General features: G+C 45.8%; 1 protein-coding gene across 2 annotated transcripts in view; it reads right to left on the minus strand.

Moving 5' to 3' along the window:
• Nucleotides 1-5,178: 5,178 nt before the first annotated feature.
• The window catches only part of LOC139414881 (sorting nexin-17-like), an 82,685-nt gene continuing 61,777 nt past the window's right edge, over nt 5,179-26,086 (minus strand). Inside the window, exons 11-15 of one of the 2 annotated variants that reach the window (XM_071162478.1) lie at nt 8,668-8,802; nt 8,469-8,546; nt 8,297-8,371; nt 7,378-7,419; nt 5,179-6,838 (exon numbers count right to left, since the gene is read on the minus strand). In XM_071162478.1, coding sequence (XP_071018579.1) covers nt 6,719-6,838; nt 7,378-7,419; nt 8,297-8,371; nt 8,469-8,546; nt 8,668-8,802 — 450 coding nt within the window. In that variant the 3' untranslated portion in view covers nt 5,179-6,718. The remainder of the gene's footprint in view (nt 6,839-7,377; nt 7,420-8,296; nt 8,372-8,468; nt 8,547-8,667; nt 8,803-26,086) is intronic. The other variant, XM_071162479.1, reaches the window with a different exon arrangement.

Genomic DNA, 26,086 nt, shown 5'->3' on the forward strand with positions numbered 1-26,086 from the left:
GCCCTGTTTAAACAGTGCACTATAAAGGGAATGGCTCCCTATGGGCCCTGTTTAAACAGTGCATTATAAAGGGAATGGCTCCCTACGGGCCCTGTTTAAACAGTGCATTATAAAGGGAATGGCTCCCTATGGGCCCTGTTTAAACAGTGCACTATAAAGGGAATAGCTCCCTATGGGCCCTGTTTAAACAGTGCACTATAAAGGGAATGGCTCCCTATGGGCCCTGTTTAAACAGTGCACTATAAAGGGAATGGCTCCCTATGGGCCCTGTTTAAACAGTGCACTATAAAGGGAATGGCTCCCTACGGGCCCTGTTTAAACAGTGCACTATAAAGGGAATAGCTCCATTTGAGATGGAACCCAAGGCGACGTGTAAAGTTGAATCTGATTAGTATACAGCTTTTTGTGATTGTATTTCCTCATTAGAAGTGCATTTTTTATATATATATAAACTTTGTTTTTCCCCCATCTCGAAGAATGTGACGTTTTCAGTGGCATTAAGTTTGTTATAAATGGGACAAATATACAAGGACCATGAACTTTACAAATCTTATCATCAAGTGAATTACTATATGCAGTAAAAAAAAAAAGAAAGTAGTTGTAAAAGAAATGATGGAACATAGTTTGAAGCCCCATGTCCAGTGTAGGGAAATGTTGTGTGTGAGAAGACGGGTGTATTCATTCCGCTGATTCTGTTGCAAAACGTTTCGACCCACCTGAATTTGTCCAATAGAAACTGTTTGTTTTGCCCCCGCCCATTTCAATTCAGGCAGTAAAATGAAATTGCAAATTTTCCTTCATTTAAAAAAAAAAACAGGATAATTGAAATGTCAATCCACAAACCTGGCAGAATTACAGCCATGTCTTGGTGTGTAACGATTTTAAAAAGGAAAAAATTCACTCATTTTTGAATGTCATTGTTCTTGTGCATCTCTGAACGACGTTCGTGTCGGAGTTATTGAAACAGGAGAGATACGGCTGGTATGACAAGTTGAGTCAGAACATCGCTCAGATGCAACAAAAAGTCAAAATGGGTGAATCTTTCCTTTAAATTGGTTTTATATGGGACAAACATACAAGGATCGTGAATTATTACTACCTGCATTAGTCCCTGAGTGTAACTATTGTTCTTATGCAGTGGTTTCATAATTGCCTTAAGTATTTTGAAATAAACATGGACTTTGTTCACTCAGTGTGAGATTAGAATGCTCCTGTTCTTTATGCTCATTGGTCCTTCTGACTGCAGTAACCGGAGACATTTCCCCATTACTGACACAGGAGGGCGACATTCTCTCAGGTCAGAACTGGCCCGGGATTCAAATAGAAGGCCTGTTGTCGACAAGCTCATTGCATTCAGCGTTGAGGTAATTGGCCCCAACATTCCAGGCTAATAACACACAAACACTTTGTTAGAATTTGGCGACTAAACATTTTTATTTATGTTCTGTAACAGTATAATACAGCAATGAAAACAGACACTCGTCCCGATAGGCTTCATATTGATCCTCTGAATGGTGTATTATAATAGGGCTCTGGTCAAAAGTAGTGCACTATTTGGGACTCACAAGAGAACAATTTGAAGTGTCCCAAATGGCATCATATCCCCTATCTAGTGCACTACTTTCTACAAGGCCCCATAGGGCTCTGGTCAAAAGTAGTGCACTAGATTAGGGTGCCACTTAGGAAATGGATCTAACATCCTTCTTTACATTCATTCTAGCTGACCTATAAGAGCACAGTCAATAGGTTTGCATTCATTTACTTGCCATTGTGGTACAGCTGGTTGAGATGCCATTTAATTCAGCATCCTTCTCTTAGCCTAGTTGGCTATTTATTCTAGTCTGTTAGCACAAGTCAACAAGAGGGAAAAGCCTGGTGGTTATGTTATGTTGAAGCTTATAAATGGGAATCACTTGAGAGAACTCCTGTGGAATGGTTAACAAAATGGTGGAAATACTTTTACATTTTTTAAATACAGACTAATCTCCATTTTAACGATACACCATCATAATCCTCTTCTCTGATTGCCACATTGAAATTTACCAAATGAACCCAACAGAATGTTCCACCCCCCCCCCCCCCCCAAAAAAAACTTTGTTCTTCAAAATAAGACGTGGGATTTGTAAAACACTTAATTTAACTCATTTCCCCAACAAGTCTGTAAACAATGATAAATGTACTTAAAAAAAATATAATATTGTATACAGTTTGGAATAGGTTTGATTACAATAAATCAGAGCCATGTGTTTAGAAAGTTGGGACATTTGAGGGTGACACAACAACCTGTTCGAACCCCATTAACATGACACTACAACATTCTATAGCAGCCATGTTAGAACCCCATTAACATGACACTACAACATTCTATAACAGCCATGTTAGAACCCCCATAACATGACACTACAGCATTCTATAACAGCCATGTTAGAACCCCATTAACATGACACTACAACAGCCATGTTAGAACCCCATTAACATGACACTACAACATTCTATAGCAGCCATGTTAGAACCCCATTAACATGACACTACAACATTCTATAACAGCCATGTTAGAACCCCCGTAACATGACACTACAGCATTCTATAACAGCCATGTTAGAACCCCATTCACATGACTCTATAACAGCCATGTTAGAACCCCATTAACATGACACTACAACATTCTATAACAGCCATGTTAGAACACCATTAACATGACACTACAACATTCTATAACAGCCATGTTAGAACACCATTAACATGACACTACAACATTCTATAACAGCCATGTTAGAACCCCATTAACATGACGCTACAACATTCAATAACAGCCATGTTAGAACCCCATTAAGATGACACTACAACAGCCATGTTAGAACCCCATTAACATGACACTACAACATTCTATAGCAGCCATGTTAGAACCCCATTAACATGACACTACAACAGCGATGTTAGAACTCCATTAACATGACACTACAACATTCTATAGCAGCCATGTTAGAACCCCATTAACATGACACTACAACATTCTATAGCAGCCATGTTAGAACCCCATTAACATGACACTACAACATTCTATAACAGCCATGTTAGAACCCCATTAACATGACACTACAACATTATATAACAGCCATGTTAGAACCCCATTAACATGATACTACAACATTCTATAGCAGCCATGTTAGAACCCCATTAACATGACACTACAACATTCTATAGCAGCCATGTTAGATCTTCATTAACATGACACTACAACATTATATAACAGCCATGTTAGAACCCCATTAACATGACATTACAACATTCTATAACCCCATTAACATGACACTACAACATTCTATAGCAGCCATGTTAGATCTTCATTAACATGACACTACAACATTATATAACAGCCATGTTAGAACCCCATTAACATGATACTACAACATTCTATAGCAGCCATGTTAGAACCTCATTAACATGACACTACAACATTCTATAGCAGCCATGTTAGAACCCCATTAACATGACACTACAACATTCTATAACAGCCATGTTAGAACCCCATTAACATGACACTACAACATTCTATAACAGCCATGTTAGAACCCCATTAACATGACACTACAACATTCTATAACAGCCATGTTAGAACACCATTAACATGACACTACAACATTCTATAACAGCCATGTTAGAACACCATTATCATGACACTACAACATTCTATAGCAGCCATGTTAGAACCCCATTAACATGACACTACAACATTCTATAGCAGCCATGTTAGAACCCCATTAACATGACACTACAACATTCAATAACAGCCATGTTAGAACACCATTAACATGACACTACAACATTCTATAGACACTACAACATTCTATAGCAGCCATGTTAGAACCCCATTACCAGACACTACAACATTCTATAGCAGCCATGTTAGACACTACAACATTCTATAACAGCCATAGAACCCCCGTAACAACCCCATTAACATGCCGCTACAACATTGACACTATAACAGCCATGTTAGCAGCCATGTTAGAACCCCATTACCAGGACACTACAACATTCTATAGCAGCCATGTTAGAACCCCATTACCATGACACTACAACATTCTATAGCAGCCATGTTAGAACCCCATTAACATGACACTACAACATTCTATAACAGCCATGTTAGAACCCCCATTAACATGACACTACAACATTCTATAGCAGCCATGTTAGAACCCCATTAACATGACACTACAACATTCTATAGCAGCCATGTTAGAACCCCATTAACATGACACTACAACGTTCTATAGCAGCCATGTTAGCAAACCATTAACGTTACATGGGGAATATTTATACAATGCTATGTACCTGAATGTCTAGAATCATAACATAATATTTGGCCTAAGTCTCTAAATATATGGCTCTGTAATAAACTATGGATGATACAGGTATTAGTAAATGTTCAATGATTTTTGTTCTTATACAAAGTGACTTCATACCATGGTTTTTTTTTATGTTTATTTTGTGCAAAATGCGTTAGTAAACTATACGTTTGGCTTTTACGAGACACCTTAAAAAACAAATGTCTGAAACGAAAAAAGGGAAAGAAAAAAAAAAACAGAAGAAATCACAGATGGGAGTTTCACAAACCCCCTTGGAAATATGCTATGGGTAGGTCCCAAAAGGCACCCTATTCCCTACACCGCTGGTCAAAAGTAGTGCACTATATAGGGAATAGGGTGCCCTTGAGACTAAGCCCATGATGTTTGTCGTCCATCTATATTGCCACATTCAAGTGCCTGTCAGAACAAGGAAACTCTGACATGTCCGACTTGCTAACTGGTTGAACGCAGCTTGTGTATAACTACAAACAAGTCAGCCATTTCAGAGGTTTTCTAATTCCCACTAGTACGTGAACGCGGCATAATACTGTGCAAAATGATCGGTTTGGGAAGTGCCAGCCGAACCGACAGACCAATCAAACGACGTCTCCTTCGGCAAGAATCTATCTGGCGAGCTCCCATTAGCTAAGACTGAAAGAATGGTTGGTAAAGTTGACCAATGGCAACAGGCAAGATTAAGGCCTTATATTATAAATCTTACAAGAAATATGCTCAAGCATTGTAGTCTAACCTTCCCACGAACCTTCACTACAACAGGGGAGATCAATAACACAAATATACTCTTTCAAAATACGATCCTGAAAAACACTTTTTTTTTTTGGCAAATTTGAACAGTTATATTGTGTGTTTAAGTAATGTCACTAAGCAGTACCTCCAAAATGAATAACACAACTTATTCTACACACTCCTAAACAGAGACGGCTCATTTGGTTAGCCAGCTTTCATAAGCACTGTGCTAATGCCTTTCTGTCGGACTTCTGTCTCGTCTTGGTTGTCAAAAGGCAGAAGAACCAGCTGAACAAGGCTGTAGGATGTCTGGTCTTGGTTGTCAAAAGGCAGAAGAACCAGCTGAAGAAGGCTGTAGGATGTCTGGTCTTGGTTGTCAAAAGGCAGAAGAACCAGCTGAAGAAGGCTGTAGGATGTCTGGTCTGTTTTGTAGATTTGTGAACATAGCAAAATACCTAAACTTACTTGCTGTTAACTTTTAAATGATTGGAATGAATTATCCAAAGAGAGTATAAAGATTTTCTCTCTCTGAGTGAGAGAGAGAGAGAGAGAGATCTGACAGCCTTTTAACAAAATCAGTTCTGGTTTCTACCTTGGATTTCTGATGTGACAGAATAAACACACTAGAAATAAAACGCAGAATGACACTTTGTGATTGAAAAGGAGCCTCCTTTTTAGAATTACGGCAATGTTCTATTTTTTTTTACAGAAGAATGTAAATCTATGAATACTGTTATATAAGTCTGGAACGTGGTGAAGAAGTGGAAAACATCCATTATTATGCTAATAACAACACGTTCAAAATGACAGTTGCAAATGTCCTCGTTTAAACCCCTTTCAACTTAAGACTGCAGTTTGAGATTTATTTTTTCTTCTAAATATTATTGACAACGTGGGAAAAAACAATGAGCTGATTGATGAACAAGAGGATGGGCAGTGAAAACCATGAGTACAGGCAAGTCTGATTAGGCTTAGCCAAAGTCAGTCATTTCTTATGGAGCATGGCTTGTGTCTGTGTTTGCACTTCTACAACGCAGAAAACCACTCGTCTGTAGCTCAAACCTTTAACAATTAAAGACCTATTTTAGCAGAAAGAAAGAATACAAATTATAGTGCAGAGTTGTGGGTTCTCTTAAAGGGGTACACACACATTTAACCATGATGAGTAAGGAACTATGAAAACAGTTCCAATGAACCCTATTTAATCTATAAAACACATTTGTCACAGAAAATAGATGATTTGCAGTATGTTTCAGGTCAGATGGAGGTCATTATCACAAAAAAAATAAAATTAATAGGGATATTTTAGGTGTGCCGAATTAATTTGTATCACCCATTAAAGTGTGCCACGGTTCAAAAAAGGTTGGGAAACCACTGAGATAGACGGCAGTTTTGTCTGTGTCCCAAATGGCCAACGGGACTCTGCTCAAAAGTGCCACACTAAGTAAACAGGGTGTCGTTTGGGATGCAGCCTTTTATGAAGAGGATCAAACAAGAAGATATGGTTGGTAGCAGACCCTCGGGAAGGGCTACAATCACAAACCAGACAAACTCATTTCTGCCTGGCTCAGCTCGGCTTGGAAATTTGCGGGTCGCGTTAGTCAGGAGGAGGAGGTTGAATATTACAGGTCATCGTCCCCGATCCCCTCAAAGGCGTAGTTGCCATGGAAATCGTTGCCGCTGACGTCGTTGGCCGAGTTGGAGGCGCTGATCCCTCTGAGTGACACAGAGCTCAGCTTGGTCTGAGAGGAGATATGGAGAGAGAGAAGAGCAACAGACACCTAAAGCAGACTATATAGATATCCTCTGATTCACTGTTTATGGTGATTCTGATTCACTGATAATGACGATTCTGATTCACTGATAATGACGATTCTGATTCACTGATGTTAATGACGATTCTGATTCACTGATGTTAATGACGATTCAGATTCATTGAAGTTAATGACGATTCTGATTCACTGTTAATGACGATTCTGATTCACTGATGTTAATGACGATTCTGATTCACTGTTAATGACGATTCATTGTTAATGACGATTCTGATTCACTGATGTTAATGACGATTCTGATTCACTGATGTTAACGATGATTCTGATTCATTGTTAATGACGATTCTGATTCACTGTTAATGACGATTCTGATTCACTGATAATGATGATTCTGATTCACTGATGTTAATGACGATTCTGATTCACTGATAATGATGATTCTATATGTAATTTTTGGGCTCAACATTCAACCCAGGGCTTTTGGAGATGAAAGCAGAACTGTTACTCACTGAGAGTTTGACTATCTGTTCTCGGTCTGGGTCAGGGGAGTCCTGCAGAGGACAAGATGGAAAAACAATGTCAAACATCTCAAAAGCTGTTTTATTTTAACAGGGAAGACATATATACACACACACAACATACATACACACATAATACCCAAACCTTTCCTATCTACATCTATAGATCTATATCTAGCTATAGATATGGGTCATTTGTGATGTTTTATTTGTGCTTCCCATGACTGTGTTTTTGTATTTTTACACACACACACACACACACACACACACACACACACACACACACACACACACACACACACACACACACACACACACACACTAAAATATAAAAGTCGTCATTGGAAGCACAAATCACCCAGAAAAACAGTCACATTCCTCCACAAATAAGTCCCCCAAATCAACACTCTAAACTGCCTGAATATCAAGATGAAATGTGTTGTGAACGTTCACATTAAAACTAAACACCCTATCCTTCCAATTCAAACAGCCAACTGTTAGCCTGGGTTCCAGTCTGTTTAGCTATAATTCAGGTGCATTAAAACTAAACACCCTATCCTACCAATTCAAACAGCCAACTGTTAGCCTGGGTTCCAGTCTGTTTAGCTATAATTCAGGTGCATTAAAACTAAACACCCTATCCTTCCAATTCAAACAGCCAACTGTTAGCCTGGGTTCCAGTCTGTTTAGCTATAATTCAGGTGCATTAAAACTAAACACCCTATCCTACCAATTCAAACAGCCAACTGATAGCCTGGGTTCCAGTCTGTTTAGCTATAATTCCACTTCTTGTCAAGCCAAATGTTTGGTATGACACAGAGTACAAGGAGTGGAATGTTAGCACAAAACAGGTTCTGGATTTCAAGCTAACAAAATGCCTATTTTCTAATCATGCAGTTCCGTGTCTCACCAGTAGAGGGGGTGATTTCACAGCTTGCTGACTTTCAGACCGGTGGAGGGAGCCGTTGGGACGTTTCCTCAGCATCTGTCAGAGATAACACACACACACAGGAAAATGACACACAGACACACACACAGAAACACACACACAGAAACACACAGAAACACACACACACACACACCTTCTTGATGCTGCCTCCTGATTTCTTGACCATCAGCTCATCAACCATCGACTGCAGACAGATGCTCATCATGATTGCCTGAAGACACAAACCAGGGCTTTAGATACAAGAGACACAAACAGTGACTCTAGAGACACTAGATTTAATTTATTATCAGTAGAGGTCACAAACTCTCTGTGACCCCAGACAGAACCCTGACCTGTGGGCTGGTGATGGTGACCCACTGGAGACGGTCTTTGCTCATCAGGTACTCGAAGGCCAGCTCCAACTTCACCTCACACTTGGCTGAGGAGCAGGGGGAGGTGGAGGCTGTTCCGTTGGCTACCGGGACCTGCTGTAAAGGGGAGGGGGTTACTATGGCTGGCTTTCTAGCATCATCATCGTCTCCTGCATCTTCCACTCCCTGCTCCCCCACGGTCATCATCATCATCTTTCCAACTCCTCATAGAAATGAATGATCCAGTCATCCCTATTGCTTATCATCAACACAATATCAGGCAGTCTGTAGACATGTTCCGCCCAGCCCCTCGTTGGCAGGGCGTTCCGCCCAGCCCCTCGTTGGCAGGGCGTTCCGCCCAGCCCCTCGTTGGGGGCGTTCCGCCCAGCCCCTCGTTGGCAGGGCGTTCCGCCCAGCCCCTCGTTGGCAGGGCGTTCCGCCCAGCCCCTCGTTGGCAGGGCGTTCCGCCCAGCCCCTCGTTGGCAGGGCGTTCCGCCCAGCCCCTCGTTGGCAGGGCGTTCCGCCCAGCCCCTCGTTGGCAGGGCGTTCCGCCCAGCCCCTCGTTGGCAGGGCGTTCCGCCCAGCCCCTCGTTGGCAGGGCGTTCCGCCCAGCCCCTCGTTGGCAGGGCGTTCCGCCCAGCCCCTCGTTGGCAGGGCGTTCCGCCCAGCCCCTCGTTGGCAGGGCGTTCCGCCCAGCCCCTCGTTGGCAGGGCGTTCCGCCCAGCCCCTCGTTGGCAGGGCGTTCCGCCCAGCCCCTCGTTGGCAGGGCGTTCCGCCCAGCCCCTCGTTGGCAGGGCGTTCCGCCCAGCCCCTCGTTGTCAGGGCGTTCCGCCCAGCCCCTCGTTGTCAGGGCGTTCCGCCCAGCCCCTCGTTGGCAGGGTGTTCCGCCCGGCCCCTCGTTGGCAGGGTGTTCAGGGTGTTCCGCCCGGCCCCTCGTTGGCAGGGCGTTCCACCCAGCCCCTCGTTGTCAGGGCGTTCCGCCCAGCCCCTCGTTGTCAGGGCGTTCCGCCCAGCCCCGCGTTGTCAGGGCGTTCCGCCCAGCCCCGCGTTGGCAGGGCGTTCCGCCCAGCCCCTCGTTGGCAGGGCGTTCCGCCCAGCCCCTCGTTGGCAGGGCGTTCCGCCCAGCCCCTCGTTGGCAGGGCGTTCCGCCCAGCCCCTCGTTGGCAGGGCGTTCCGCCCAGCCCCTCGTTGGCAGGGCGTTCCGCCCAGCCCCTCGTTGTCAGGGCGTTCCGCCCAGCCCCTCGTTGGCAGGGTGTTCCGCCCGGCCCCTCGTTGGCAGGGTGTTCAGGGTGTTCCGCCCGGCCCCTCGTTGGCAGGGCGTTCCACCCAGCCCCTCGTTGTCAGGGCGTTCCGCCCAGCCCCTCGTTGTCAGGGCGTTCCGCCCAGCCCCTCGTTGTCAGGGCGTTCCGCCCAGCCCCTCGTTGTCAGGGCGTTCCGCCCAGCCCCGCGTTGTCAGGGCGTTCCGCCCAGCCCCGCGTTGTCAGGGCGTTCCGCCCAGCCCCTCGTTGGCAGGGCGTTCCGCCCAGCCCCTCGTTGGCAGGGCGTTCCGCCCAGCCCCTCGTTGGCAGGGCGTTCCGCCCAGCCCCTCGTTGGCAGGGCGTTCCGCCCAGCCCCTCGTTGGCAGGGCGTTCCGCCCAGCCCCTCGTTGGCAGGGCGTTCCGCCCAGCCCCTCGTTGGCAGGGCGTTCCGCCCAGCCCCTCGTTGGCAGGGCGTTTTGCCCAGCCCCTCGTTGGCAGGGCGTTCCGCCCAGCCCCCCTTGAGGCAGACACAGGGTCTCTCAATGGCAGTCTGTCTGTACAGTGCCTCTCCAAGGGTCATCTAGTCTGCTGTTGGTCAGTTGGGACAGCAATTTTTTCTTCTTATTATTATTTATTTGATGAGACATTGAATTTGCCCTTACTGCTATTGGAAACACATTCATATATCCCTTACTGCTATTGGAAACACATTCATATATCCCTTACTGCTATTGGCCTATGGAAACACATTCATATATCCCTTACTGCTATTGGCCTATGGAAACACATTCATATATCCCTTACTGCTATTGGCCTATGGAAACACATTCATATATCCCTTACTGCTATTAGCCTATGGAAACACATTCATATATCCCTTACTGCTATTGGCCTATGGAAACACATTCATATATCCCTTACTGCTATTGGCCTATGGAAACACATTCATATATACCTTACTGCTATTGGCCTATGGAAACACATTCATATATCCCTTACTGCTATTGGCCTATGGAAACACATTCATATATCCCTTACTGCTATTGGCCTATGGAAACACATTCATATATCCCTTACTGCTATTGGCCTATGGAAACACATTCATATATCCCTTACTGCTATTGGCCTATGGAAACACATTCATATATCCCTTACTGCTATTGGCCTATGGAAACACATTCATATATCCCTTACTGCTATTGGCCTATGGAAACACATTCATATATCCCTTACTGCTATTAGCCTATGGAAACACATTCATATATACCTTACTGCTATTGGCCTATGGAAACACACTCATATATCCCTTACTTCTATTGGCCTATGGAAACACATTCATATATCCCTTACTGCTATTGGCCTATGGAAACACATTCATATATCCCTTACTGCTATTGGCCTATGGAAACACATTCATATATCCCTTACTGCTATTGGCCTATGGAAACACATTCATATATACCTTACTGCTATTGGCCTATGGAAACACATTCATATATCCCTTACTGCTATTGGCCTATGGAAACACATTCATATATCCCTTACTGCTATTGGCCTATGGAAACACATTCATATATCCCTTACTGCTATTAGCCTATGGAAACACATTCATATATACCTTACTGCTATTGGCCTATGGAAACACATTCATATATCCCTTACTGCTATTAGCCTATGGAAACACATTCATATATCCCTTACTGCTATTGGAAACACATTCATATATACCTTACTGCTATTAGCCTATGGAAACACATTCATATATCCCTTACTGCTATTAGCCTATGGAAACACATTCATATATCCCTTACTGCTATTAGCCTATGGAAACACATTCATATATCCCTTACTGCTATTAGCCTATGGAAACACATTCATATATCCCTTACTGCTATTAGCCTATGGAAACACATTCATATATCCCTTACTGCTATTAGCCTATGGAAACACATTCATATATCCCTTACTGCTATTAGCCTATGGAAACACATTCATATATCCCTTACTGCTATTAGCCTATGGAAACACATTCATATATCCCTTACTGCTATTAGCCTATGGAAACACATTCATATATCCCTTACTGCTATTGGAAACACATTCATATATCCCTTACTGCTATTAGCCTATGGAAACACCTTCATATATCCCTTACTGCTATTAGCCTATGGAAACACATTCATATATCCCTTACTGCTATTAGCCTATGGAAACACATTCATATATCCCTTACTGCTATTAGCCTATGGAAACACATTCATATATACCTTACTGCTATTAGCCTATGGAAACACATTCATATATACCTTACTGCTATTAGCCTATGGAAACACATTCATATATCCCTTACTGCTATTAGCCTATGGAAACACATTCATATATCCCTTACTGCTATTAGCCTATGGAAACACATTCATATATCCCTTACTGCTATTAGCCTATGGAAACACATTCATATATCCCTTACTGCTATTGGAAACACATTCATATATCCCTTACTGCTATTGGAAACACATTCATATATCCCTTACTGCTATTAGCCTATGGAAACACATTCATATATCCCTTACTGCTATTGGAAACACATTCATATATCCCTTACTGCTATTGGAAACACATTCATATATCCCTTACTGCTATTGGAAACACATTCATATATGGCAAAACAGATGGATGTTTTGAAGTGTCTGTCCTACACAGATCTCTGGAGTTTTATTAATACTTTCTCTTTACCTCTGTAACTAAGTCCTTTTTTATTTGTTGTCTCTAAAGTACTTCCATATGTACGTAAGGCGTGTGGGTGTTCTAGAGGAAAACGACTGTTCGTGTGCAGCCCAAACCGGTTGGATGCTACACACAGAAGTTGACAGATCGGCGGTACCAACTTCAGAAAATGTCCCGTGACATTTGTGGGTGTCTTACGCAAAAAACAGAGAACACCATCGTGTTTGTGAGAGTCTCATCTTTCCATAGGAGGGGTTGTCATTGGGATGTGCATCTTTCCATAGGAGGGGTGGTCATTGGGATGTGCATCTTTCCATAGGAGGGGTGGTCATTGGGATGTGCATCTTTCCATAGGAGGGGTGGTCATTGGGATGTGCATCTTTCCATAGGAGGGGTGGTCATTGGGATGTGCATCTTTCCATAGGAGGGGTGGTCATTGGGATGTGCATCTTTCCATAGGAGGGGTGGTCATTGGGATGTGCATCTTTCCATTTCAAGACGATATTGATCTAGATACATAGGCTCCGATATGATACAGGAATTATAAAGTTTTAGTTTTGAAACGATTCACTGCAATTCGGTTTGATCAGAGGAACGAATCGATTCGGGTGCGATATGATTTTTGCATTAACACTTAACATTCTAAAATTAAAAATGTACTGCTGACTGAGCTGACTTCCGTGGTGTGTAGATTATATGTCTATGGTGTATGTTGTGTCAAGAACTGCAGCGCTGTTGGATTTTTCACACGCAACAGTTTTCCGTGTGTATCAAGAACAGAACACCACCCAAAGGACTGGGTTTTTACTGGTCGGGTTAGCCGCTGGGTTTAGTAGTCGGGTTAGCCGCTGGGTTTAGTAGTGGTCGAGTTAGCCGCTGGGTTTAGTAGTGGTGGAGTTAGCCGCTGGGTTTAGTAGTCGGGTTAGCCGCTGGGTTTAGTAGTCGGGTTAGCCGCTGGGTTTAGTAGTGGTCGAGTTAGCCGCTGGGTTTAGTAGTGGTCGGGTTAGCCGCTGGGTTTAGTAGTGGTCGGGTTAGCCGCTGGGTTTAGTAGTGGTCGGGTTAGCCGCTGGGTTTAGTAGTGGTCGGGTTAGCCGCTGGGTTTAGTAGTGGTCGGGTTAGCCGCTGGGTTTAGTAGTGGTCGGGTTAGCCGCTGGGTTTAGTAGTGGTCGGGTTAGCCGCTGGGTTTAGTAGTGGTCGGGTTAGCCGCTGGGTTTAGTAGTGGTCGAGTTAGCCGCTGGGTTTAGTAGTGGTCGGGTTAGCCGCTGGGTTTAGTAGTGGTCGAGTTAGCCGCTGGGTTTAGTAGTGGTCGGGTTAGCCGCTGGGTTTAGTAGTGGTCGAGTTAGCCGCTGGGTTTAGTAGTGGTCGAGTTAGCCGTTGGGTTTAGTAGTGGTCGGGTTAGCCGCTGGGTTTAGTAGTGGTCGGGTTAGCCGCTGGGTTTAGTAGTGGTCGGGTTAGCCGCTGGGTTTAGTAGTGGCCGGGTTAGCCGCTGGGTTTAGTAGTGGTCGGGTTAGCCGCTGGGTTTAGTAGTGGTCGGGTTAGCCGCTGGGTTTAGTAGTGGTCGGGTTAGCCGCTGGGTTTAGTAGTGGTCGGGTTAGCCGCTGGGTTTAGTGGTGGTCGGGTTAGCCGCTGGGTTTAGTGGTGGTCAGGTTAGCCGCTGGGTTTAGTAGTCGAGTTAGCCGCTGGGTTTAGTAGTCGAGTTAGCCGCTGGGTTTAGTAGTCGAGTTAGCCGCTGGGTTTAGTAGTCGAGTTAGCCGCTGGGTTTAGTAGTCGAGTTAGCCGCTGGGTTTAGTAGTCGAGTTAGCCGCTGGGTTTAGTAGTCGAGTTAGCCGCTGGGTTTAGTAGTCGAGTTAGCCGCTGGGTTTAGTAGTCGAGTTAGCCGCTGGGTTTAGTAGTCGAGTTAGCCGCTGGGTTTAGTAGTCGAGTTAGCCGCTGGGTTTAGTAGTCGAGTTAGCCGCTGGGTTTAGTAGTCGAGTTAGCCGCTGGGTTTAGTAGTCGAGTTAGCCGCTGGGTTTAGTAGTCGAGTTAGCCGCTGGGTTTAGTAGTCGAGTTAGCCGCTGGGTTTAGTAGTCGAGTTAGCCGCTGGGTTTAGTGGTGGTCAGGTTAGCCGCTGGGTTTAGTAGTCGAGTTAGCCGCTGGGTTTAGTAGTCGAGTTAGCCGCTGGGTTTAGTAGTCGAGTTAGCCGCTGGGTTTAGTAGTCGAGTTAGCCGCTGGGTTTAGTAGTCGAGTTAGCCGCTGGGTTTAGTAGTCGAGTTAGCCGCTGGGTTTAGTAGTCGAGTTAGCCGCTGGGTTTAGTAGTCGAGTTAGCCGCTGGGTTTAGTAGTCGAGTTAGCCGCTGGGTTTAGTAGTCGAGTTAGCCGCTGGGTTTAGTAGTCGAGTTAGCCGCTGGGTTTAGTAGTCGAGTTGACTACTAAACCCAGCGGCTAACTCGACTACTAAACCCAGCGGCTAACTCGACTACTAAACCCAGCGGCTAACTCGACTACTAAACCCAGCGGCTGAGTTAGCCGCTGGGTTTAGTATTCGAGTTAGCCGCTGGGTTTAGTAGTCGAGTTAGCCGCTGGGTTTAGTAGTGGTCGGGTTAGCCGCTGGGTTTAGTAGTCGAGTTAGCCGCTGGGTTTAGTAGTCGAGTTAGCCGCTGGGTTTAGTAGTCGAGTTAGCCGCTGGGTTTAGTAGTCGAGTTAGCCGCTGGGTTTAGTAGTCGAGTTAGCCGCTGGGTTTAGTAGTCGAGTTAGCCGCTGGGTTTAGTAGTCGAGTTGACTACTAAACCCAGCGGCTAACTCGACTACTAAACCCAGCGGCTAACTCGACTACTAAACCCAGCGGCTAACTCGACTACTAAACCCAGCGGCTGAGTTAGCCGCTGGGTTTAGTAGTCGAGTTAGCCGCTGGGTTTAGTAGTCGAGTTAGCCGCGGGGTTTAGTAGTGGTCAAGTTAGCCGCGGGGTTTAGTAGTGGTCGGGTTAGCCGCTGGGTTTAGTAGTGGTCGAGTTAGCCGCTGGGTTTAGTAGTGGTCGAGTTAGCCGCTGGGTTTAGTAGTGGTCGAGTTAGCCGCTGGGTTTAGTAGTCGAGTTAGCCGCTGGGTTTAGTAGTCGAGTTAGCCGCTGGGTTTAGTAGTCGAGTTAGCCGCTGGGTTTAGTAGTGGTCGAGTTAGCCGCTGGGTTTAGTAGTGGTCGAGTTAGCCGCTGGGTTTAGTAGTGGTCGAGTTAGCCGCTGGGTTTAGTAGTGGTCGAGTTAGCCGCTGGGTTTAGTAGTGGTCGAGTTAGCCGCTGGGTTTAGTAGTGGTCGAGTTAGCCGCTGGGTTTAGTAGTGGTCGAGTTAGCCGCTGGGTTTAGTAGTGGTCGAGTTAGCCGCTGGGTTTAGTAGTGGTCGAGTTAGCCGCGGGGTTTAGTAGTGGTCGAGTTAGCCGCGGGGTTTAGTAGTGGTCGAGTTAGCCGCTGGGTTTAGTAGTGGTCGGGTTAGCCGCTGGGTTTAGTAGTGGTCGAGTTAGCCGCTGGGTTTAGTAGTGGTCAGGTTAGCCGCTGGGTTTAGTAGTGGTCAGGTTAGCCGCTGGGTTTAGTAGTGGTCAGGTTAGCCGCTGGGTTTAGTAGTGGTCGAGTTAGCCGCTGGGTTTAGTAGTGGTCGAGTTAGCCGCTGGGTTTAGTAGTGGTCGAGTTAGCCGCTGGGTTTAGTAGTGGTCGAGTTAGCCGCTGGGTTTAGTAGTGGTCGAGTTAGCCGCTGGGTTTAGTAGTGGTCGAGTTAGCCGCTGGGTTTAGTAGTGGTCGAGTTAGCCGCTGGGTTTAGTAGTGGTCGAGTTAGCCGCTGGGTTTAGTAGTGGTCGAGTTAGCCGCGGGGTTTAGTAGTGGTCGAGTTAGCCGCGGGGTTTAGTAGTGGTCGAGTTAGCCGCTGGGTTTAGTAGTGGTCGGGTTAGCCGCTGGGTTTAGTAGTGGTCGAGTTAGCCGCTGGGTTTAGTAGTGGTCAGGTTAGCCGCTGGGTTTAGTAGTGGTCAGGTTAGCCGCTGGGTTTAGTAGTGGTCAGGTTAGCCGCTGGGTTTAGTAGTGGTCGAGTTAGCCGCTGGGTTTAGTAGTGGTCGAGTTAGCCGCTGGGTTTAGTAGTGGTCGAGTTAGCCGCTGGGTTTAGTAGTGGTCGAGTTAGCCGCTGGGTTTAGTAGTGGTCGAGTTAGCCGCTGGGTTTAGTAGTGGTCGAGTTAGCCGCTGGGTTTAGTAGTGGTCGAGTTAGCCGCTGGGTTTAGTAGTGGTCGAGTTAGCCGCTGGGTTTAGTAGTGGTCGAGTTAGCCGCTGGGTTTAGTAGTGGTCGAGTTAGCCGCTGGGTTTAGTAGTGGTCGAGTTAGCCGCTGGGTTTAGTAGTGGTCGAGTTAGCCGCTGGGTTTAGTAGTGGTCGAGTTAGCCGCTGGGTTTAGTAGTAGTCGAGTTAGCCGCTGGGTTTAGTAGTAGTCGAGTTAGCCGCTGGGTTTAGTAGTCGAGTTAGCCGCTGGGTTTAGTAGTCGAGTTAGCCGCTGGGTTTAGTAGTCGAGTTAGCCGCTGGGTTTAGTAGTCGAGTTAGCCGCTGGGTTTAGTAGTCGAGTTAGCCGCTGGGTTTAGTAGTCGAGTTAGCCGCTGGGTTTAGTAGTCGAGTTAGCCGCTGGGTTTAGTAGTCGAGTTAGCCGCTGGGTTTAGTAGTCGAGTTAGCCGCTGGGTTTAGTAGTCGAGTTAGCCGCTGGGTTTAGTAGTCGAGTTAGCCGCTGGGTTTAGTAGTCGAGTTAGCCGCTGGGTTTAGTAGTCGAGTTAGCCGCTGGGTTTAGTAGTCGAGTTAGCCGCTGGGTTTAGTAGTCGAGTTAGCCGCTGGGTTTAGTAGTCAAGTTAGCCGCTGGGTTTAGTAGTCGAGTTAGACGCTGGGTTTAGTAGTCGAGTTAGCCGCTGGGTTTAGTAGTCGAGTTAGCCGCTGGGTTTAGTAGTCGAGTTAGCCGCTGGGTTTAGTAGTCGAGTTAGCCGCTGGGTTTAGTAGTGGTCGGGTTAGCCGCTGGGTTTAGTAGTGGTCGAGTTAGCCGCTGGGTTTAGTAGTGGTCGAGTTAGCCGCTGGGTTTAGTAGTGGTCAGGTTAGCCGCTGGGTTTAGTAGTGGTCGGGTTAGCCGCTGGGTTTAGTAGTGGTCAGGTTAGCCGCTGGGTTTAGTAGTGGTCGAGTTAGCCGCTGGGTTTAGTAGTGGTCGAGTTAGCCGCTGGGTTTAGTAGTGGTCGAGTTAGCCGCTGGGTTTAGTAGTGGTCGAGTTAGCCGCTGGGTTTAGTAGTGGTCGGGTTAGCCGCTGGGTTTAGTAGTGGTCGAGTTAGCCGCTGGGTTTAGTAGTGGTCAGGTTAGCCGCTGGGTTTAGTAGTGGTCGGGTTAGCCGCTGGGTTGAGTAGTGGTCGGGTTAGCCGCTGGGTTTAGTAGTGGTCGGGTTAGCCGCTGGGTTTAGTAGTGGTCGAGTTAGCCGCTGGGTTTAGTAGTGGTCGAGTTAGCCGCTGGGTTTAGTAGTGGTCGAGTTAGCCGCTGGGTTTAGTAGTGGTCGAGTTAGCCGCTGGGTTTAGTAGTGGTCGAGTTAGCCGCTGGGTTTAGTAGTGGTCGAGTTAGCCGCTGGGTTTAGTAGTAGTCGAGTTAGCCGCTGGGTTTAGTAGTCGAGTTAGCCGCTGGGTCTAGTAGTCGAGTTAGCCGCTGGGTTTAGTAGTCGAGTTAGCCGCTGGGTTTAGTAGTCGAGTTAGCCGCTGGGTTTAGTAGTCGAGTTAGCCGCTGGGTTTAGTAGTCGAGTTAGCCGCTGGGTTTAGTAGTCGAGTTAGCCGCTGGGTTTAGTAGTCGAGTTAGCCGCTGGGTTTAGTAGTCGAGTTAGCCGCTGGGTTTAGTAGTCGAGTTAGCCGCTGGGTTTAGTAGTCGAGTTAGCCGCTGGGTTTAGTAGTGGTCGAGTTAGCCGCTGGGTTTAGTAGTGGTCGGGTTAGCCGCTGGGTTTAGTAGTGGTCGAGTTAGCCGCTGGGTTTAGTAGTGGTCGAGTTAGCCGCTGGGTTTAGTAGTGGTCGAGTTAGCCGCTGGGTTTAGTAGTGGTCAGGTTAGCCGCTGGGTTTAGTAGTCGAGTTAGCCGCTGGGTTTAGTAATCAAATCAAATCAAATTTTATTTGTCACATACACATGGTTAGCAGATGTTAATGCGAGTGTAGTGAAATGCTTGTGCTTCTAGTTCCAACAATGCAGTAATAACCAACAAGTAATCTAACTAACAATTCCAAAACTACTGTCTTGTACACAGTGTAAAGGGATAAAGAATATGTACATAAGGATATATGAATGAGTGATGGTACAGAGCAGCATAGGCAGATACAGTAGATGGTATCGAGTACAGTATATACATATGAGATGAGTATGTAAACAAAGTGGCATAGTTAAAGTGGCTAGTGATACATGTATTACATAAGAATATAGTCGATGGTATAGAGTACAGTATATACGTATGCATATGAGATGAATAATGTAGGGTAAGTAACATTATATAAGGTAGCATTGTTTAAAGTGGCTAGTGATATATTTACATCATTTCCCATCAATTCCCATTATTAAAGTGGCTGGAGTTGAGTCAGTGTCAGTGTGTTGGCAGCAGCCACTCAATGTTAGTGGTGGCTGTTTAACAGTCTGATGGCCTTGAGATAGAAGCTGTTTTTCAGTCTCTCGGTCCCAGCTTTGATGCACCTGTACTGACCTCGCCTTCTGGATGATAGCGGGGTGAACAGGCAGTGGCTCGGGTGGTTGATGTCCTTGATGATCTTTATGGCCTTCCTGTGACATCGGGTGGTGTAGGTGTCCTGGAGGGCAGGTAGTTTGCCCCCGGTGATGCGTTGTGCAGACCTCACTACCCTCTGGAGAGCCTTACGGTTGAGGGCGGAGCAGTTGCCGTACCAGGCGGTGATACAGCCCGCCAGGATGCTCTCGATTGTGCATCTGTAGAAGTTTGTGAGTGCTTTTGGTGACAAGCCGAATTTCTTCAGCCTCCTGAGGTTGAAGAGGCGCTGCTGCGCCTTCTTCACAATGCTGTCTGTGTGAGTGGAACCAATTCAGTTTGTCTGTGATGTGTATGCCGAGGAACTTAAAACTTGCTACCCTCTCCACTACTGTTCCATCGATGTGGATAGGGGGGTGTTCCCTCTGCTGTTTCCTGAAGTCCACAATTATCTCCTTAGTTTTGTTGAAGTTGAGTGTGAGGTTATTTTCCTGACACCACACTCCGAGAGCCCTCACCTCCTCCCTGTAGGCCGTCTCGTCGTTGTTGGTAATCAAGCCTACCACTGTTGTGTCGTCCGCAAACTTGATGATTGAGTTGGTGGGTGAACAGGGAGTACAGGAGAGGGCTCAGAACGCACCCTTGTGGGGCCCCAGTGTTGAGGATCAGCGGGGAGGAGATGTTGTTGCCTACCCTCACCACCTGGGGGCGGCCCGTCAGGAAGTCCAGTACCCAGTTGCACAGGGCGGGGTCGAGACCCAGGGTCTCGAGCTTGATGACGAGCTTGGAGGGTACTATGGTGTTGAATGCCGAGCTGTAGTCAATGAACAGCATTCTCACATAGGTATTCCTCTTGTCCAGATGGGTTAGGGCAGTGTGCAGTGTGGTTGAGATTGCATCGTCTGTGGACCTATTTGGGCGGTAAGCAAATTGGAGTGGGTCTAGGGTGTCAGGTAGGGTGGAGGTGATATGGTCCTTGACTAGTCTCTCAAAGCACTTCATGATGACGGTAGTCGTTTAGCTCAGTTACCTTAGCTTTCTTGGGAACAGGAACAATGGTAGAGTAGTAGTCGAGTTAGCCGCTGGGTTTAGTAGTCGAGTTAGCCGCTGGTCCATGTACAGGCTTTTGATGGTTGGTTTCAGTTCCAACTGTCTCTTAAAAGTGCTGTGTGGTACCAAATACAGAACTGAACAATGTTCCCTGTCAGCATCTGGATGCTACTGCTGCTACAGTTTCACTCTTTAATAGTCTGTTGTAATACATTGATATGGATTCAAAAAAGAAACCACTGCCATGGTCAGATGAACTCATTATGTGATCAATCTCTATCCCTTCAAGAGAAGTCTACATTTATAGAGGTAGGTGGAGAAGATTGACAGTTAAAACTGCAGTGATACTGTATGTCCTTCCCTGAACTGTACCCTAATATGCCTTAGAAATAGCTACAGCCGTCTGGATGGGAAACAATATATATATATATATATATATATTACAGTAAAGGATTGGGCTCTGAGAGCAGGCAGTGGGTCGATACAGAGATAACACATAGGTGGGAATCTGTGTGTGTGTGTCAGGGCTATGTATTAGGGTAAGTGGTCTGATGAAAACGATGACGGTGTAGAGCTCAGCAGTTTACCCAGAGGAGAGGAGAAAAGAGGACGGGAGAATAGAGGAGAGGAGAAGAGAGAAGAGCAGAATAGAGAAGAGGAGAGGAGAATAGAGAAGAGGAGAATAGAGAAGAGGACAGGAGAGGAGAATAGAGAAGAGGAGAATAGAGAATAGGAGAGCAGAGGAGAAGAGGAGAATAGAGAAGAAGAGAGGAGAAAAGAAGAGAGGAGAATAGAGAAGAGGAGAATAGAGGAGAGGAGAATAGAGGAGAGGAGAATAGAGGAGAGGAGAATAGAGAAGAGGAGAATAGAATAGAGAAGATGAGAATAGAATAGAGAAGAGGAGAGAAGAGGAGAACAGAGGAGAGGAGAATAGAGGAGGAGAATAGAGAAGAGAGGAGAATAGAGAAGAGGAGAATAGAGAAGAGGAGAATAGAGGAGAGGAGAATAGAGGAGAGGAGAATAGAGGAGGAGAATAGAGTAGAAGAGAGGAGAATAGAGAAGAGGAGAATAGAGGAGAGGAGAATAGAGGAGAGGAGAATAGAGGAGAGGAGAATAGAGAAGAGGAGAGGAGAATAGAGAAGAGGAGAATAGAGAAGAAGAGAGGAGAATAGAGAAGAGGAGAATAGAGGAGAGGAGAATAGAGGAGAGGAGAATAGAGAAGGGGAGAATAGAATAGAGAAGATGAGAAGAGAGGAGAGTAGAGGAGAGAAGAGGAGAACAGAGGAGAGGAGAATAGAGGAGGAGAATAGAATAGAGAAGAGGAGAATAGAGGAGAGGAGAGGAGAGGAGAATAGAGGAGAGGAGAAGAGAGGAGAAGAGGAGAATAGAGAAGAATAGAGAAGAAGAGAGGAGAAAAGAAGAGGAGAATAGAATAGAGAAGAGGGGAATAGAATAGAGAAGAGGAGAATAGAATAGAGAAGAGGAGAGGAGAAGAGAGGAGAAGAGGAGAATAGAGAAGAATAGAGAAGAAGAGAGGAGAAAAGAAGAGAGGAGAATAGAGGAGAGGAGAATAGAGAAGAGGAGAATAGAGAAGAGGAGAATAGAGGAGAGGAGAATAGAGGAGAGGAGAATAGAGAAGAGGAGAATAGAGAAGAGGAGAATAGAGGAGAGGAGAATAGAGGAGAGGAGAATAGAGAAGAGGAGAATAGAGAAGAGGGGAATAGAGGAGAGGGGAATAGAGGAGAGGAGAATAGAGAAGGGGAGAGGAGAATAGAGAAGAGGAGAGGAGAAGAGAGGAGAATAGAGAAGGGGAGAGGAGAATAGAGAAGAGGAGAGGAGAATAGAGAAGAGGAGAATAGAGAAGGGGAGAGGAGAGGAGAATAGAGAAGAGGAGAGGAGAATAGAGAAGAGGACAGGAGAGGAGAATAGAGAAGAGGAGAGCAGAGGAGAATAGAGAAGAGGAGAGGAGAATAGAGAAGAAGAGAGGAGAATAGAGAAGAGGAGAATAGAGAAGAGGAGAATAGAGAAGAGGAGAATAGAATAGAGGAGAATAGAGGAGAGGAGAATAGAGGAGAGGAGAATAGAGGAGAGTAGAGGAGAGGAGAATAGAGGAGAGGAGAATAGAGAAGGGGAGAGGAGAATAGAGAAGAGGAGAGGAGAATAGAGAAGAAGAGAGGAGAATAGAGAAGAGGAGAGGAGAATAGAGAAGAGGAGAGGAGAATAGAGAAGAGGAGAGGAGAATAGAGAAGAGAAGAGGAGAATAGAGAAGAGGAGAATAGAGAAGAGGAGAATAGAATAGAGGAGAATAGAGGAGAGGAGAATAGAGGAGAGGAGAATAGAGGAGAATAGAGGAGAGGAGAATAGAGAAGGGGAGAGGAGAGGAGAATAGAGAAGAGGAGAAGAGAGAAGAGGAGAAGAGAGGAGAATAGAGAAGAGGATAATAGAGAAGAGGAGAGGAGAATAGAGAAGAGGAGAATAGAGAGGAGAATAGAGGAGAGGAGAATAGAGGAGAGGAGAATAGAGAAGGGGAGAGGAGAGGAGAATAGAGAAGAGGAGAAGAGAGGAGAGGAGAACAGAGAAGGGGAGAATAGAGAAGAGGAGAAGAGAGGAGAGGAGAATAGAGAAGGGGAGAGGAGAGGAGAATAGAGGAGAGGAGAAGAGATGAGAGGAGAATAGAGAAGAGGAGAGGAGAATAGAGAAGAGGAGAAGAGAGGAGAGGAGAAGAGAGGAGAGGAGAATAGAGAAGAAGAGAGGAGAATAGAGAAGAGGAGAGGAGAATAGAGAAGAGGAGAGGAGAATAGAGAAGAGGAGAATAGAGGAGAGAAGAGGAGAATAGAGAAGAGGAGAATAGAGAAGAGGAGAATAGAGAAGAGGAGAGGAGAATAGAGAAGAGGAGAATAGAGAGGAGAATAGAGGAGAGGAGAATAGAGGAGAGGAGAATAGAGGAGAGGAGAATAGAGGAGAGGAGAGGAGAATAGAGGAGAGGGGAATAGAGAAGAGGAGAATAGAGAGGAGAATAGAGGAGAGGAGAATAGAGAAGAGGAGAATAGAGAAGAGGAGAGGAGAATAGAGAAGAGGAGAATAGAGAGGAGAATAGAGGAGAGGAGAATAGAGGAGAGGAGAGGAGAATAGAGAAGAGGAGAATAGAGAGGAGAATAGAGAAGAGGAGAGGAGAATAGAGAAGAGGAGAATAGAGAGGAGAATAGAGGAGAGGAGAGGAGAATAGAGGAGAGGGGAATAGAGAAGGGGAGAGGAGAGGAGAATAGAGAAGAGGAGAGCAGAGGAGAATAGAGAAGAGGAGAGGAGAATAGAGGAGAGGAGAATATAGGAGAATAGAGGAGAATAGAGGAGAGGAGAAAAGAGGAGAATAGAGGAGAGGAGAGGAGAATAGAGAAGAGGAGAATAGAGAAGAGGAGAATAGAGAAGAGGAGAATAGAGAGGAGAATAGAGGAGAGGAGAATAGAGAAGGGGAGAGGAGAGGAGAATAGAGGAGAGGAGAATAGAGAAGGGGAGAGGAGAGGAGAATAGAGAAGAGGAGAGCAGAGCAGAGGAGAATAGAGAAGAGGAGAGGAGAATAGAGGAGAGGAGAATATAGGAGAATAGAGGAGAATAGAGGAGAGGAGAAAAGAGGAGAATAGAGGAGAGGAGAATAGAGAAGGGGAGAGGAGAATAGAGAAGAGGAGAGGAGAATAGAGAAGAGGAGAGGAGAATAGAGAAGAATAGAGAAGAGGAGAATAGAGGAGAGGAGAATAGAGGAGAGGAGAATAGAGAAGGGGAGAGGTTAGGAGAATAGAGAAGAGGAGAAGAGAGAAGAGGAGAATAGAGAGGAGAATAGAGGAGAGGAGAATAGAGGAGAGGAGAATAGAGAAGGGGAGAGGAGAGGAGAATAGAGAAGAGGAGAAGAGAGGAGAGGAGAATAGAGAAGAGGAGAGGAGAAGAGGAGAATAGAGAAGAGGAGAGGAGAATAGAGAAGAGGAGAGGAGAATAGAGAAGAGGAGAAGAGAGGAGAGGAGAAGAGAGGAGAGGAGAAGAGAGGAGAGGAGAATAGAGAAGAGGAGAGGAGAATAGAGAAGAGGAGAGGAGAGGAGAATAGAGAAGAGGAGAATAGAGAAGAGGAGAGGAGAATAGAGAAGAGGAGAGGAGAATAGAGAAGAGGATAATAGAGAGGAGAATAGAGGAGAGGAGAATAGAATAGAGGAGAGGAGAATAGAGAAGGGGAGAGGAGAGGAGAGGAGAATAGAGAAGAGGAGAAGAGAGGAGAATAGAGAAGAGGAGAATAGAGAAGAGGAGAGGAGAAGAGGAGAATAGAAAAGATGAGAGGAGAATAGAGAAGATGAGAGGAGAAGAGAATAGAGAAGAGGAGAGGAGAATAGAGAAGAGGAGAGGAGAAGAGAGGAGAAGAGAGGAGAAAAGAAGAGAGGAGAATAGAGGAGAATAGAGAAGAGGAGAATAGAGGAGAATAGAGAAGAGGAGAATAGAGAAGAGGAGAATAGAGAAGAGGAGAATAGAATAGAGAAGAGGAGAATAGAGGAGAGGAGAATAGAGGAGAGGAGAATAGAGGAGAGGAGAATAGAGGAGAGGAGAATAGAGGAGAGGAGAGGAGAATAGAGAAGAGGAGAGGGGAATAGAGAAGAGGAGAGGGGAATAGAGAAGAGGAGAATAGAGGAGAGGAGAATAGAGGAGAGGAGAATAGAGGAGAGGAGAATAGAGGAGAGGAGAATAGAGGAGAGGAGAATAGAGGAGAGGATAATAGAGGAGAGGAGAATAGAGGAGAGGAGAATAGAGAAGAGGAGAGGGGAATAGAGAAGAGGAGAATAGAGAAGGGGAGAGGAGAGGAGAATAGAGAAGAGGAGAGGAGAAGAGAGGAGAATAGAGAAGAGGAGAATAGAGAAGAGGAGAATAGAGAAGAGGAGAGGAGAATAGAGGAGAGGAGAATAGAGAAGAGGAGAATAGAGAAGAGGAGAATAGAATAGAGGAGAATAGAGGAGAGGAGAATAGAGGAGAGGAGAATAGAGGAGAATAGAGGAGAAGAGAATAGAGAAGAGGAGAGGAGAAGAGAGGAGAATAGAGAAGAGGAGAATAGAGAAGAGGAGAATAGAGAAGAGGAGAGGAGAATAGAGGAGAGGAGAATAGAGAAGAGGAGAATAGAGAAGAGGAGAATAGAATAGAGGAGAATAGAGGAGAGGAGAATAGAGGAGAGGAGAATAGAGGAGAATAGAGGAGAAGAGAATAGAGAAGGGGAGAGGAGAGGATAATAGAGAAGAGGAGAAGAGAGAAGAGGAGAAGAGAGGAGAATAGAGAAGAGGATAATAGAGAAGAGGAGAGGAGAATAGAGAAGAGGAGAATAGAGAGGAGAATAGAGGAGAGGAGAATAGAGGAGAGGAGAATAGAGAAGGGGAGAGGAGAGGAGAATAGAGAAGAGGAGAAGAGAGGAGAGGAGAATAGAGAAGAGGAGAGGAGAAGAGGAGAATAGAGAAGAGGAGAATAGAGAAGAGGAGAAGAGAGGAGAGGAGAATAGAGAAGGGGAGAGGAGAGGAGAATAGAGAAGAGGAGAAGAGATGAGAGGAGAATAGAGAAGAGGAGAGGAGAATAGAGAAGAGGAGAAGAGAGGAGAGGAGAAGAGAGGAGAATAGAGAAGAAGAGAGGAGAATAGAGAAGAGGAGAGGAGAATAGAGAAGAGG

Source organism: Oncorhynchus clarkii, chromosome 8, assembly GCF_045791955.1.
Source record: "Oncorhynchus clarkii lewisi isolate Uvic-CL-2024 chromosome 8, UVic_Ocla_1.0, whole genome shotgun sequence".
Lineage (NCBI taxonomy): Eukaryota > Metazoa > Chordata > Actinopteri > Salmoniformes > Salmonidae > Oncorhynchus > Oncorhynchus clarkii.